This window comes from Furipterus horrens, unplaced genomic scaffold (assembly GCF_987537825.1).
Source record: "Furipterus horrens unplaced genomic scaffold, mFurHor1.1.pri manual_scaffold_1, whole genome shotgun sequence".
Taxonomy (NCBI): Eukaryota; Metazoa; Chordata; class Mammalia; order Chiroptera; family Furipteridae; genus Furipterus; species Furipterus horrens.
Genome location: NW_028327171.1, coordinates 165,689,080 through 165,703,345, shown reverse-complemented (window position 1 = coordinate 165,703,345; position 14,266 = coordinate 165,689,080). Strand labels below are relative to the sequence as shown.

At 43.0% G+C, this 14,266-nt stretch overlaps 1 protein-coding gene across 1 annotated transcript in view; it reads right to left on the bottom strand.

Moving 5' to 3' along the window:
* The window catches only part of MYO3B (myosin IIIB), a 437,546-nt gene that overhangs the window by 168,928 nt on the left and 254,352 nt on the right, over positions 1 to 14,266 (bottom strand). The window contains exons 25-27 of the mRNA XM_090280660.1: positions 13,034 to 13,145; positions 11,931 to 12,093; positions 10,355 to 10,435 (exon numbers count right to left, since the gene is read on the bottom strand). Coding sequence (XP_090136786.1) covers positions 10,355 to 10,435; positions 11,931 to 12,093; positions 13,034 to 13,145 — 356 coding nt within the window. The remainder of the gene's footprint in view (positions 1 to 10,354; positions 10,436 to 11,930; positions 12,094 to 13,033; positions 13,146 to 14,266) is intronic.

The window sequence follows — 14,266 nt, the reverse complement described above, 5'->3', positions numbered from 1 at the left end:
CATTGACCGTAGCTGGTTTTGACACTAAGCACTTGGCTCAAAGTCTATGAAATTAGCAGGATCTGGTTGCTTATACATCTCAACCGTCACAACTTTATTGAGGAGAATGGCTACCAGCTGTCACCTTTGCCTCCGCCTCTGTGCTTCGTGATTCAGACTTCATGACCACAGCAAATCAAGCCGTTGATCCTACTACGGATCTTCGTGTTGGGGTTTGAACTACTGGCCAAGTGGCTGTCGCTCAGCTGTTACGCTGCCAATCACCCGTCACTGTGGGTTAAACGTGATAGGCACACTCTTCTAGCTCTTCAGACGTCCGAAAGGTGACTTGCTTTCCACACTAGCAGGCAGCAAGTCTGAGTGATATTTAATTCCCAGATTTCAGAAGTTCTGACTTTGTGGAAGGAGGAAATTTTGAGGGGGGGACTTGCTATTTTGCAGAACAAGTTACAGAAGGTCCTCAAACAAGTCAGTAAAACATAAAACGATGTCAGCAGCACACCACCTAAGTCTTAAAATTGCAGAAGTCACTGGAAGATGTATCTGCACGAATGAGTCAAGTCCTCAGCACGATGAGACAGCTCTTTACAAAAACAAAACTACCCAAAATCTGATTACTGTACTTGGATTTTTCACTGTCAAATAAGCCAGACCTAAGTTCAGATTTGGAAAATTATCTTTTATAAAGGTTTTATTGTAACTGTATTTGAGATTTGGCAGGTACTATTTTTTCTCTGAATACGAGAGAAATAGTTTCATCCTTTTGAAGTTATTACATTAATTATTATGCTCACTCTAGAAGTCTTTTTTTCCCCAGTGAAATACATATTTAGAAAGGGAGTAGAGAAAAGGAACCAACCTTTAGTTAATATCTACCTTGTGTGGGTACTGTTCAGAACGTTTTGCATACCTCTTCCACTATCATCTTTATAATAGTCCTGAGAATTAGGCTTTCATGGGTCCCATTTTACAGTTGAGGAAACAGGCTCAGAAGTTAAGTTATCTTCCCTAAATCACATGACAAGTTGTGGTATAGCCTGGATTTAAAGTCAATCGTCTGACTCCGAAGTCCACATACTGAGGGTGGTACATAAAATACTTCCCAATGCTTTGACTGGTGCCCTATACCTTCATGCCATATCCATGGTGGAAACCAATAGTAGAGCATGGTCTACTGAAAACACTGGGTGAAGACTCAGATGAAGGCTCTGAAAACAATTCTTAAACTTGCATAACACATAAGGGGAGACGAGTTATTTAAACTCCCTTTGCTTCTGTTTCATCTGTTAAGGCAGAAAACAAAATCTGCCTTTCTACCACATTTTATGATTCGATATCTTAAAAAATCTTGAAAAGTAATGGCGACTTAATTATATTGCCCCATTCAATGTTGCGGTAGTAAAGATACCATTTCAGATACCACCTGTTTACAGCCAGATTTTGAACTCCACTTGAGGTCTATAAAGGAGAAATTGATCCCAAATTGAAGGGGCTCTGAAATTTGATTCTTGAGACCTGGTGGTAAGCACACTTCTATGCCATGTTAATATGACACCAGGCATCAGCAGACCTCAAGCCCATGACACTTTTGCCACTTCCTCTCCATGCACCCTGACATCTGGGTGTTTACTTCTAACATAGCCAATAATATGATTTCACAGCAAAAGATATTCCTCTGCCTTCCAAGTTGTTTCATGGCAAGAATTCTATTGTTTATGCCCAACTGAGGTTTGGCAGAGCCCATTTATTGACAGAAACCTTGAAGCCACAGGCCGGCCTTCGCTCAGCTATAAACTAGTTCCTGTAAGCCATACTTTAGGGGTTCTCTGTAGGTGCTGATCCTCCTCACAGACAAAGCATGTTTCCTCAAAGTAAATCACACTGTTTGTCTCCCCAACCCTGCCCCAAACATTTTCCTCCTCCCAAATGTTAAGCATGTTGCTGTCAGAAATCAGCCCCAGAAACCCAGACAGTGTGTGAGTGGAATGAACTGAAGTCTGAAGGGCATTCTGTTTCTGTTAAACAAAGGTTTAGAAGACAGTGGAGCTAGTTTGCAGTTCACCACTCATCCCAAGCCCTGATGCACCAGTTAATTCTTTTCTCTAGCCATTCCTTCATTCTTACATGGCTATGTAAAACACGAGTAAAAGACATGCCTGATGACCAAGAAATGTTTGGAATTGTCTTCTCTCATATTTTCAGAAGTTAAGATTTTGTGTGAAATGACCAGGAACCTTTCTAAGGCATCTAAATAAATGGAGTGAGTGAAGAAGTGGTGGAATAGAGGTAGAATGACAAATAGAGACTGAGAAAGAAGTGATAGAGGGCCTGAGAGAGGGCAGGCTTGTTTCTCTTCTTTTTGCTCAATGTGGACCTTTTCCCGCAATGGTGCATTCACTTGACCTCCCTCTACTGTTTGGTTTGTGATTGACAGTCTGCTTGTGTATAGCTTTGTCAGAATGAAAAATATCTACCACAATCATTTTTACCTTTGAGAAGCATGGGTCATTTCAATACATATCCTCAGCTATATTTTATAATGATTTTGACTCTTCCTGTTACACTGGAGTTTTATAGAACTTCCTTCCAATGAGTGCTGACCTGATATAGAGTGCCTGATTTATACACACAGCATCCTTTCAAGGGAGAGCATATTTTATAGCCCTCTGTACTGGAGATGGAAAATTTTAAATCTCAAGTTAAATCCCATTGTTCACCACAGTAGCCCTGGCATAAAGTAGGTGCTTAACAAATAATAACTGAGTCAATGAATGAAAGAAAGAAATTTTCTAATTTAAAATATAGTTGCCCTGCATACCTCAGAATACTTTTAGAAATGTGGTTCTAGGAAATTGCTGCAACCACCTAGTTAATCATTGCCAATCCACCCACCATGCTAAAGAAACCAGCCTCTAAAGTTAGAAAAGGGTAGAAAGAGGTCTTACACTGAAAGAGGTTTAAAAGTTCAGTCACTTTTGAGCCCTGGCTGCTGTGGCTCAGTGGATTGAGCGTTGGCCTGTGAGCCAAATGTCACTGGTTCGATTCCCAGGCAGGGCACATAACTAGGTTGCACGTCAGATTCCCAGTTGGGGGAGGGAGTGAGAGGCAACCACACAGTGACGTTTCTCTCCCTCTCTTTCTCCTTTCCCCTCTCTCTAAAAATAAAATAAATAAGCAAACAAACAAATAAATAAATTATTTTTTAAAAAAAGTTCAGGCAGTTTTAAACACTAGAAACTTCATTCTGTCATGCTGGAAGTCCAGGTTTCTGAAAGAAGTTAAGATGCCTCTAAGTTGCTATCAGAAATTGTGTCCCAGTGTGCTAGAGCCTATCTGGACATGATGCTTGCTTTCTCCTTGGGAACCAGCATTTAAAGCAATTCCCACCCGGTGACATCACGTGAAGTGTCCAGTGGTTCTAGCTGCAGGCAGTTTAAAACCGTTCACAGGCTCATGGGAGATGTCCCCTCAGCCTCCGCAGTCCTGGCTGACTCTCTGAAAAGCACTTTCCCCACAGGGCATCAGAAGGAGAAATGGCCATCACTTCTTAGCACTATTATTATCTTCTGACAACATCTGTGTTGTTGGAAGGGCCACGTTTGGGAGTAAGTAGGAAGCTGATCTGAGGACAGAGAGTAAGAGAAAACAACAATGTCCACAGTGCTGAAGCAATCTGATGAAAATGCACTGTAAACCCATGGGCTCTTCCTGTTCCTGGGGCATGGAAAGAGCGTTTGGGGAGCAGGACCAATACAATGGTGTTGGCGGGTCAAGACAGCATAAAGTAGGTAAAACAAAGTGGAGTCACTCACGTCCACCAAAGTGGCTGCCAGTCAGCCATGGCTCTTTGGTTCAAGAGGGAAACTACCTAAGTCAGAGCAGACACATGTGGCAAAGGGACACACCTACAATATCTGCACATGTGATCAGAACAGCTCTGTCTGCAGAGTGGGGCCACCCATAGATAGGCTCCTGGGGAAATTCCCCACTTGCCATCAAAGGTGCCAAGAAACTTATCAAGAGACCCAGAAGGGTGGAGTGTCCCACTCTCAAGGGTATAACTGAGGCAGGTTCCGGACCACTGCTGAGACAGCAGAGCCCCACACACCAGAGTGCTGCTCCATGCCACGCTGCTAGAGGCCCTGCCCATTGGTTTACAGCGCATTTCCGTCAGATTGCTTCAGTGCTGTGGACATTGTAGTTTTGTCTTTTCTCTCTGTCCTCTGAACAGAAGTCCTCAGACTTCGCCTGCCCTGCTGCCCACCTGGTTCCGGTTCCTTGTAAGACACTAACAGCTCCCTTGCTCACCGGGCTGTCTCCCAGAACTGCAGACTGGGACTCTGGGACGGGGGTTCGTTATCTCCCAATTTTCTCATGTGATGTTATTACCGTTTGTTTCTGAGTGATTAGTATAGTTGTTAGGTTAGCATGGATTTGGATTAAACCTATATTAATAAAAGCCAAGTGAATCGCATAGTCACCTGTGTTGGCTCCCTGCTATTTCTCAGTGCCAGCGTCACCTGGAGGACTGGTGATCGAACAGGCGGCTCGGCATTTTCAGTTCTTAAGGCCAGGGTCAGAGATCGGAGCAGGGCTGAAGGTTGGCTTATAGGAAAGACCATATTGCTCTCGGCAACAGAGAAGAGGAGAAGGGGGATGGGAGAGACACCTCCTCCCCATGTGGAGGCACTCTTTGAAATTTTGTTCTCAGTCCCTAGGGCTTCACTGTCACTGACTCCAGGCATTTTCCCTCTGAGACCAGGAGGTCCATCACTTTGTCCTCATTTAAAAAACGGATCTTGAATTAGAAGGGCGATTTTAAAACCAGTGCTTTGGAAAACTTAAAGAATGAGACATTGTAGCTCTTTTAAAAATTTCCTGCAGGTTTTTTGTTTTGATAGTATTTACTGAAGAGTGTACGCATTTTTAATTGAATAAATCTAGTTATATTCACTTTCTGAAACTAATGAAATAATATATAACTGTTAGTTTTTACTTAGACTACCCCATCTATCAGAACACTAATATGTGCAATCTTATTTTTCTGATTTAAAAGCTTATATGTTTTCCTATGGCAAAAGCCTATGATTACCAGTAACCAATAATAAAAATACAACACAACATACCACTTCTTACCAAGACAGCATCCAAAGCTGCCACCCTGCCCCCACAAGGCCCCCCACCCCCAACAGCACGTCTCACCAAGGAGACTGATAAACTATACTTTTGCTCGGCATCCTCTGCTCTCTCCCGAGATCCCCACCTTCCATAAAGGCCCTCTATTGCAGCCACAATATTATACACATAGGAAATGTATGTGCATGTACCTAGTGTATTTTTTTTTCCATTTGTTTTCTCTTCTAGTATTTGATCACGGCTGGTGAACTGTTTGGGCCCACAGAGATCTCTAGATCACTGGCTCATGCATTTGAAAGGCATCTGTTTATTTTGAAAATGTAAATGTGGCCTACCTCAAAGACTGACAGGCAAGGAATGGCCCACTGAGCTAGGGGAGAGCTTTCCAGTCTGGGGCCCTGGCCCTCCCGCCTTCTATCACACCGAGATCACTCGCTGTCAGAACCACTTAAACAAGCTCCAGGAATCTGAGTGAAGGACCCACAATTAATATGAGCAGCAGCAGCAGCAGCATGTGTGTGTGTATGTGTGTGTGTGTCTCTGTGCACATGTGCCCCTCTCTCTCCCCCCTCCTTTCTCTACACACACACACACACACACACACACACACACACGAAGATCACTTCTCACCTAGTTTAAAGTGGTAATGAGGTTATTTACAAAAGGACTCCTAGTCTTTGAAATAGTGGCTCCTAGACCAGGAGCTGCCTGGAAGAAGACCCCCTAACAGGGACGCTGGCCTGCTAACAGTGGCAGCCTGGTCCTGGGGATGGCTACCCGGAGAAAGCCTAGGAAGGTTAATACCCTGACTTTGATCTCTGTCAAGGCATACCAGCAAGAATTAATTTACATTTCAGATGAAAAAGGTTGACAGCATGAAAAGGCATCTTGTTTCTGGTATGTGAATGTGCCGTAATAGATCGGGAATTCTGAAAGGAAGTTCTGAGGAAGCTAAAGGGATAAGCCATGAGACCGCTTTTATTGGGAAGGAGATGAAAGGAAAACAAATTTCAATATACTCTGTAGTAACATGTAGGCCAAATGCTTCCTAAATTTCAAGGGCTGCTTTTATAAGTATATAACATATCTTAGCAACACCATTAAAGAAGACCATGGGCCAGAACTTGAAATATTATACAAACAAATGCATTCCACAGAATCTAAATTTCAAATAAAATGATTTGTTGAAAAAATAATAAATTAGCCCTGGCCAGGTAGCTTAGTTGATTAGAGCATGATCCTGATATGTCAGGGTTTCAAGTTCAATCACTGGTCAGGTCACATACAAGAATCAATCAATGAATGCATAAACAAGTGGAACAACAAGTCAATGTTTGTCTCTCTCTCTCTCTCAGATCAATAAATAAAAATTTAAATAATAACAATAAATTAGAGAATAACAACCAGGAAGAAAACAAGAAAATGTTGTGCTACGATACATCCCTAAGCCACTTCCCGCAGGCCTCAAAAGTAAGAGATGGCCTCTTTGCAGGACAAGGAGCTTTTAATGAGAAGACTATGTTTGGGAGGAACACACTCCAAAGCACGGAAGTTGCACTAATTGCTTCCCTCTCTAGATAAACACAACCATGCTTCAAATCTGAAGATAAGGAAAACGTTCTTGAGTAAATGTACACTGTCCGTAAAATGGCAAATGGAGTTACCCTGTCCGTGTACCTTTTCTGCTAACAAAACCAGCATCTTCATTCCTGTTCATGCTGTTGCTCAAAGGCCAAGAGACTCGACTTGCTTTCGCTTTGGCTGCCACACAATACTTCCAGGAAGGAGAGGTGGCGTCAGGGACGTCCTTAGGTCTTCATGCCTGCCCAAGCCCCTGCAGGCCACACTCACGGAAATTCCCAAAGCCACTTGATAAGTGGGAATACTGGCTGCCAGGTTAAGGAAGGGGAATGTTTGCAAAGCTAAAAAAAGGAAGGAAGGAAGGAAGCCTTTTAAAGAAATGTGATCTCTCTGGTTCCATAGAACAAAATTACCTTCCATGGTACCCCTTTTACAGGTACTGCATTAAAATAATGCAATCATGACTGTCCTGATATGATGACAAAGTCGACCTCACTATTAAAAATATTTTGTTTATTTATCTGAGAGAGGGGGGAAGGGAGAGAGAAACAGAAGGAGAGAACCATCAATGTGACAGAGAAGTATTGATCATCCACTTCTTGCATGTGCCCTGACAGAGGATGGAGTCCATAACCTAGTCAGGTGCCTTGATGAGTAATTGAACCGGTGACCTTTCACTTTGTGGGACAATGTCCGACCAACTGAGCCACACTGGTCAGGTCTCAGCCTGACTTTTTGTACAGTGTTCACTTGGCAATAACCGAATGTAAACAAGTGTGGTAGGTAGTTAAGAGACATGAGCAGAGCAAGGACAATAGGCCAGTTACAGAAGGTCACTAGGGTGGTAAGCCCCAGGTGCCTAGCAACAAGCAAAACTGGGAAAACAAGGACCTCGCCCACCAGGGTGACCTTTCCTCCCCTAGCATATCTCTGGTCTTGCTGTTTAGACCCCCTGGCCTTTCATATCTTCATATCGCTGGTCATGCTGCTGAGACCTTCCCTTAACCTTCCCTCCTTGGGTATGCAGCTAGTAATGAGATAGACCCCCTTGGAGTAGCAACATTGGGTTGAAGAGTGGCCTCATGGAACTCCCACGTGGGCCCTTGCACAACTTCTCCCTCAAGCATTAGCCCCTTGGGATAACATCTTGGCCCCAGTTGTGTTTCATCTCTAGTCCCAGAAAAGCAGCCAAACCAGACAAGAGATGCCATGTCTGACATCAAGGCCAGCTGCACTGACTAACACCCCCTGCCCTGGCAGCGCCCAATCAACCCTGAAAGGACACACCTAGAAAACTGATGAATATCCTACTGGGCTCCTCTTCTGAAACTTCCAGATAAATACCCTCCAGACGAGGACTCAGCACTGCTCTCTCGCTCTCTCTCTTTTCCTCCCTCCCACCACCTCAAGCGAACCCTTGCCTTTCCCCACACCCTTCCCCTAGGTGTGTTTTCCTTGCCTCTCTCTTTCTCTTAAGCTCTGGGGCCCTTCTTTTCCCTCTGTAACTTGTTTCCTGAGCCCATTTCTTCTACAACCCACTTCTTGTACTTCTGTGACTTTCTAAACAAACTCTTATTATAGTTTGAGTCTTAACTCTGAATTTTTTCTCAGCCAGAATCCAAGTCCCAAGGTAGCTGAACTAAGGTCCAGTCTGATTCCACCAGTCTAACACCTGGTGCCATTCTGATGCCAACACAGGGAGCCCTCCAAACATGACTTTCAGAGAGGGAATATTTGATTTATGATCCTACATACTGGATTCAGTGGATCAACAATATGTAAGCTCAAAGTTTATATTTTAAAACATATGTTGGGCTTTGGGCCAAACAGCAAGATTAGAAATCAGCCCAGTATCCTCTCTTAAGGGGAACCAAGTGTGTGTGTGTGTGTGAGTGTGTGGTGGAAGGTAGGCAAGTAGGGAACAAATACACTGAGTTGTCTTTCTTAAGCTACAACTAGAATTGCTTTCCTCCTCCTGATGCTTTGAAGTTGCAGAGCTTAGAATTCCTAGGGGGTGGTGTTAAATGTTATACATTTACATTTATTTATTTAAAATTTTTATTTATTGATTTTTAGAGGGGAGGGGGAGAGAAATTTGTTGTTCCACTTATTGATGCATTCGTTTGTTGATTCTTCTATGTGCCCTGATAGGGGATCGAACCTGCAACTTTGGCCAGGGCCACATTTGCATTTATCTTATTTTATTTTTAAAATTCTCACCCAAGGACATGCTTATTGATTTTAGAGAGAGGGGACAGGGTGGAGACAGGAAGTGAGGGAGAGAGAGAGGGACAGAGAGAAACAGAGATCGATTGTTTCTCCTATGCACCCCAACTAGAAACTGAACCTGCAATCCAGGCATGTGCCCTGACTGGGAATTGAACCTGAGATCTTTTGTTTACAGAATGATGCTCCAACCAAGTGAGTCACACCTGCCAGGGTCACATTTGCATTTATTTATTTATTTATTTTTTAAATTTTGGTTTTTCAATCACAGTTGTCCCCTTTTCCCCTAATTTCTCTCCCCCACCCAACCCACCCCCTCTCCCGCAATCATATACATTTGCATTTAAATGACACCCATTCCTCCCAAATATTTTGGTTTTGAATGAAGGCGCAGGCCTCTACAATGGTCTAAGAGAGTTCTGAGGGGCATCCCTGAAGCCAGGTCCTTGGCAGGGACCTCCTCGAAAAGGTTAGGGGCTTTTTGATTTAAAGGCCTGCTTCAGTTGCTGCATTATCCGAAACCTAGCCCTCTCCCTGCTGCTGAGTCCAATACACTGGGCCCATTCTCATTCTGTCTCTCATGTCTTGAGTTCTGGGAGCTCCTGGTGTGTTAGGCCTGTTTCTTCCAGCTCCTCAGTCAGGCATATACAGCTTACAAATGACAGAGGGAGACCAGCCTGGTAGCCACTGAGGACGCTGCCACTTGCAGAAGAGCGGAGTGATCTGGGAGCCAAGGAGAGGACTAACAAGCCAGAAACTAGAGTTCACAGCGCTCAGGCAGCCAAGGCCAAGCCGAGCCACAAAAGCCACCTTGTGCTCACCCTGTGGGGTTCAGAGGACCACTTTAGCCACATACGGCCTCGGGGAAGGAAACTCAGTTTGCTGGGAAAGGCCCTGAGCTATTCCTGTCTTTGTGCTGCTGAGACAGAGGTGTCGCATATAGTCAGAGGATTCCAAGGTTGGAATTCCAGACCTTTTAGTCAGCGCTTTTATTTCACAGATGAGGGCCATGCAAATCCAAGAGGGAAAGGGATTTGTTCAGCTGGTAGGTATGCAAAGTTAACTCTGTCCAAGCTGCCTGTGTCCCAGTGCTGGCTCGGCCTCTGACCCGCTGTGTGACCAGGGGCAAGTTGCTTCATGTGTGCTCGGTTGCCGCTCTGTAAAACTGGGAAACGAGTATCTACTCAGAACGTTCTTAGCCAAGCATGGCACACAGCAAATGCTCACTAAGTGTCATTCTCGTTATCATCACACACGGGTGTGTCAGAAGCAGCACAAAAACTCCCCACTGGAATTCTTGACTCCTATTCCAGTGCTCCTGAATTATCAACCTTTCAGCTTCTCTAAACTCATCTGAACTTAATCACTGAATATTTCCAAGTGGATGCTATGAAAATGATGTTTTAATTACCTGCTTGAATATGAACAGCAGACTCACTCCTTCTGTTGCTTATTTTCTTAAATTTCCTCCGAGCATCATATCCTCTCCATGCTAAAAATATAAAACCATGTGCTAGGAATGATATTAATTTAAGAATGTGCCAGAGAATTGATATAAGCTGTTTTCCCTCCAATCTGTTACCCTTCTCCACCTCCCTCCTGCTTTCTCACTGAACAAAATAAGCAGAGACACGTGAGCAGTGATGGGGAAGAGGGCTTCTCTGTGCTCTCAGCTTGGCCGCTAGGTTGTTTTGGAGGAGGAGTTATTTCATTCAGGTAGTGAGTTTCCAGAACACTCTGGATTCCACACGTGAATGACTAGGGACCCCTATCCCAGGTGAGGTGGTTCCATCATTCCATTCCATGGAGGAAGCTCTGTCTTCAGGACTTGGGGGTGGAATAGAACAGCTTGACCTGTTCCATATTTTTTATTGGAAGGAAGGTATAAACATGAAAGCTGAAGGGGAGAGAAATAAAGAGGAGAGTTGAGTGGAAAAATTAGCAGCACAAGCCTTGCGTCTGATGAGGGTAACAGGAAATGGACAAAGAGAAGAGAAAGAGAAAGGGAATCTCGGCAGTGTGTTGAGTCCTTTAGTCAGAGAATGGGGGCATTAAGCCACCTACCAGGAGCATGGCTGCCTCTCCCCGCAGAGCATCCTAGCTCTCCAGGTGGTTGAGCATGGTCATGCAGTCCAGGGTGAATGTTACAAGAGAACCAACAAGATCATCTCCTATGTTCAAGATGGGCTGGGCTTTCACAACCACCCATCAGGAGCACAGGAGCCAAATGCTGTTTGTAACATAAATGACACACACGTGTGCAAAGAGGTACTGACTGAGGTGGGCATTTGACAGCATCCTAGTGATTTGTGCCCTTGGTTTACAAGCCCTGTCTGGGCTAGAAAAACCTTTCAGAAGTGGTATTAGAAATTCTGATGCTGCCCTGGATGGTGTGGCTCAGTGGATTGAGTGCTGGCCTGTGAGCCAAAGGGTCTCTGGTTCGATTCCCAGTGAGGGCACATCTCTGGGTTGCAGGGCAGGTCCCTAGTTAGGGGCAAGTGTGAGGCAACCACACATTGATGTTTCTTTCCCTTTCTCTATAAATAAATAAATACAATAAAAATAAATAAATAAAATGAAAGATAAATAAAAAATAATTTAAAAAAAAACAAACAGAAATTCTGATGCTGAAAACCTGGTAATGGACCTGAAGTGTAAATGATGTCAGTCATCTGGGAGCTGCCACATGTCTGTGTGACTTGGCCTTTATATCTGTCCACTTCATACTGCCTCTATCTTGCCGCTCATCACAGGGTTTTGTGATGGCCTGATTGGTTATTTGGAGGCCAGGGGCCATGGCTGTCTTGTTCACTGCTATGTCCCCAGCACCTACCATAGCACCTGGCCTATAGTATGCACTTAGTAAATATTTGCTGAAGCAAGGAAGAAAGGGAAGGAAGGGAGGGAAGAAGAGAATAAACGAATGAGAGAAGTAGGAGGTGAGTGGCCTCCAGCAGTTACTGAAATGTCAAGAGTGAACCACTTACCTGACTGGATGGCAGTGGCCCCCTTTTCTCTCTTCTCTCTGACCCTTTTGTATCTCCTGGCTCCAAGCCACCCCTTGGCATAAGCCTGCAGAACAACCACTCTGCCAATGACTTCTCGCAGTAGCAAATTTAACTGCTCGATATGATAATATTTGAGAAAAACCTGAAACGAGACATTAGTTTTAGCATTACGTGGGGGCTCTCAGATAGTCACTCTATTCCAGCATATTCTTAATATAAACATGAAAATCATTATCTAACTAAAGTTTACAATGAGTTGATTTATACTAACATTATGAACATCTTGGAAGCAAATACACTTTCAGCATTAAGTTTTAGCCAATCAGTGATTATGGATACAAACATACAATGAGGTTAATAGGGTTTTAGGAGATCCCAAATATTCTCTATGCCTGCCTCACTTCTGCCATGAGTTCCATTTTCTCAGCTTGGTCTCTAGTCTCTTTTCCCAGAGTCTCTAATGGTGGTGCTAAGAGACAGCACTGACCCATAGCTGACAGAAGATCACAGGGAGAGGGACCGAGATGACCCATAGTGATCTAGTTTCTGCTGAGGAGCAGCAGTATTACCATCAATACTCAGGCTAAGGCTTCCTTTGTAGGGCAATACAGAATGGACCATAAAAACCTGGAATCCAGCAGGGATGTGATGTCCTCCCATATGAAAAGCTACACACAATGAGACTACTAATCAGGGTATACAATAAACAACACAAGAGTCTAATGAAAGACTGACAAAACTATACAGGATAGTCATTATTGTCATTAATATGATTTGTGAATTTGCATGTGGTACCGACATAAGTAGCATTAAAGAAAGGGACATTTTAAAATGAACTCAAAGATCTCATTCTAGAAATGCTAAATGGCTCTCAAACTACATGCAGAACAGCAGCACACCCACCTCCTCTGGTCCTTGAGGTCCTGGGGGCTCCTGATCCAAGACCAGCCAAGATTATTGTTAGGTTAGGGGCTTGTCTGCTGAGCTACACAATTTATGGAGCAATTTATAACACTGACCAGGGATAAGTGTATGCAGTAGAGCATTATGAGTGACAATTTGAAGAATAAAGAAGGAACTACCTTTGTTTTTCCCAGCATCCAGTGATCTAATCTGGACTTTTCCAAGATAGCGACACAGCTCTCTTTGCTAGCAAGAGGGGTTTGATGTGCTCTGAATGCCAAGTAATAATACCTACAAAATAAAAGAGTAAGATAAAGCATTTTTAGTAATCATTTGATTTACTATAGTTGAATTGCTCTGGGCCCACTGACTGGCTTTGTTTTTTAACAGTAAATGTTTCTTGAGCACCAATAACAATGTACTAGATAGTGAAAGATACACAATGTATGCTTAGTGGCTCTTATCCACGTTCATATTTTCTGCTAGGTATATTTCCCTTTTTTATTACATTGTAATTCACATTAAATGAATATATGACATCTTTTGCATGAAAAATCAAAGTATCTAATCCTTTTAGGGAACTGAAATTTAGATAGCTCTTCTAATGAAAATCAACATTTAATATGTTAATATTACCATTATAAAAACAATTTGTAAAAGGACGGGAAATCTGCTGTTAGAAATATCTGAACTAAGTGTCATGCTCACTGGGTAAGACTTGGAAAACATAACCTCTTCACATTAAAAAAAAAAAATTTAACCCTGGCCAGGTAGTTCAGTTGGTTAGAGCATTGCCCCGATACACCAATGTTGGGGGTTTGATCTCTGGTCAGGGCATATACAAGAATCAACCAATGAATGCATGAATAAGTGGAACAACAAATCAATGTTTCTGTCTCCCTCCCTCTCTCTAAAATCAATCAATAAAAACAAATCAGTTAAACATCACCTAGTAGACAGCAATTCAATTTTTAAAAATTAATTCATGAAGCATGACCTTTTGTACAGATTGAAAAAAAAGATTTTCATAGATAAATCTATACAATAAAGAGAATTAATTGTTCTGTTGTTTGTTTTACCAGTGCCACAAACTTGCCAGTGGTAACTTATTTGTTTGGTTCAAGACAACTTTGCAGGGTTTTCTTTTCCTAGAACTTGTTGTTAAACACCAAAAGACATTTTGAACTATATATTTGATCAGATTGTTAGTTTCTTATGTTTTCTTTTGAGAACCTTTGAATAAAAACCATCTGTAATTTTTTAAAAATAGTAATCTTGTTGTAACCATGCAAAAATTTCATTTCTTTAATCTGACCTTTTCCCCTTCTTTCCTTGACTCAAACTGGCCTTGTCTAGCCTAGGAGCACCCTGACTCACTTTCCACCCTCCCTCTTGCATGTCCACTCTCTTAA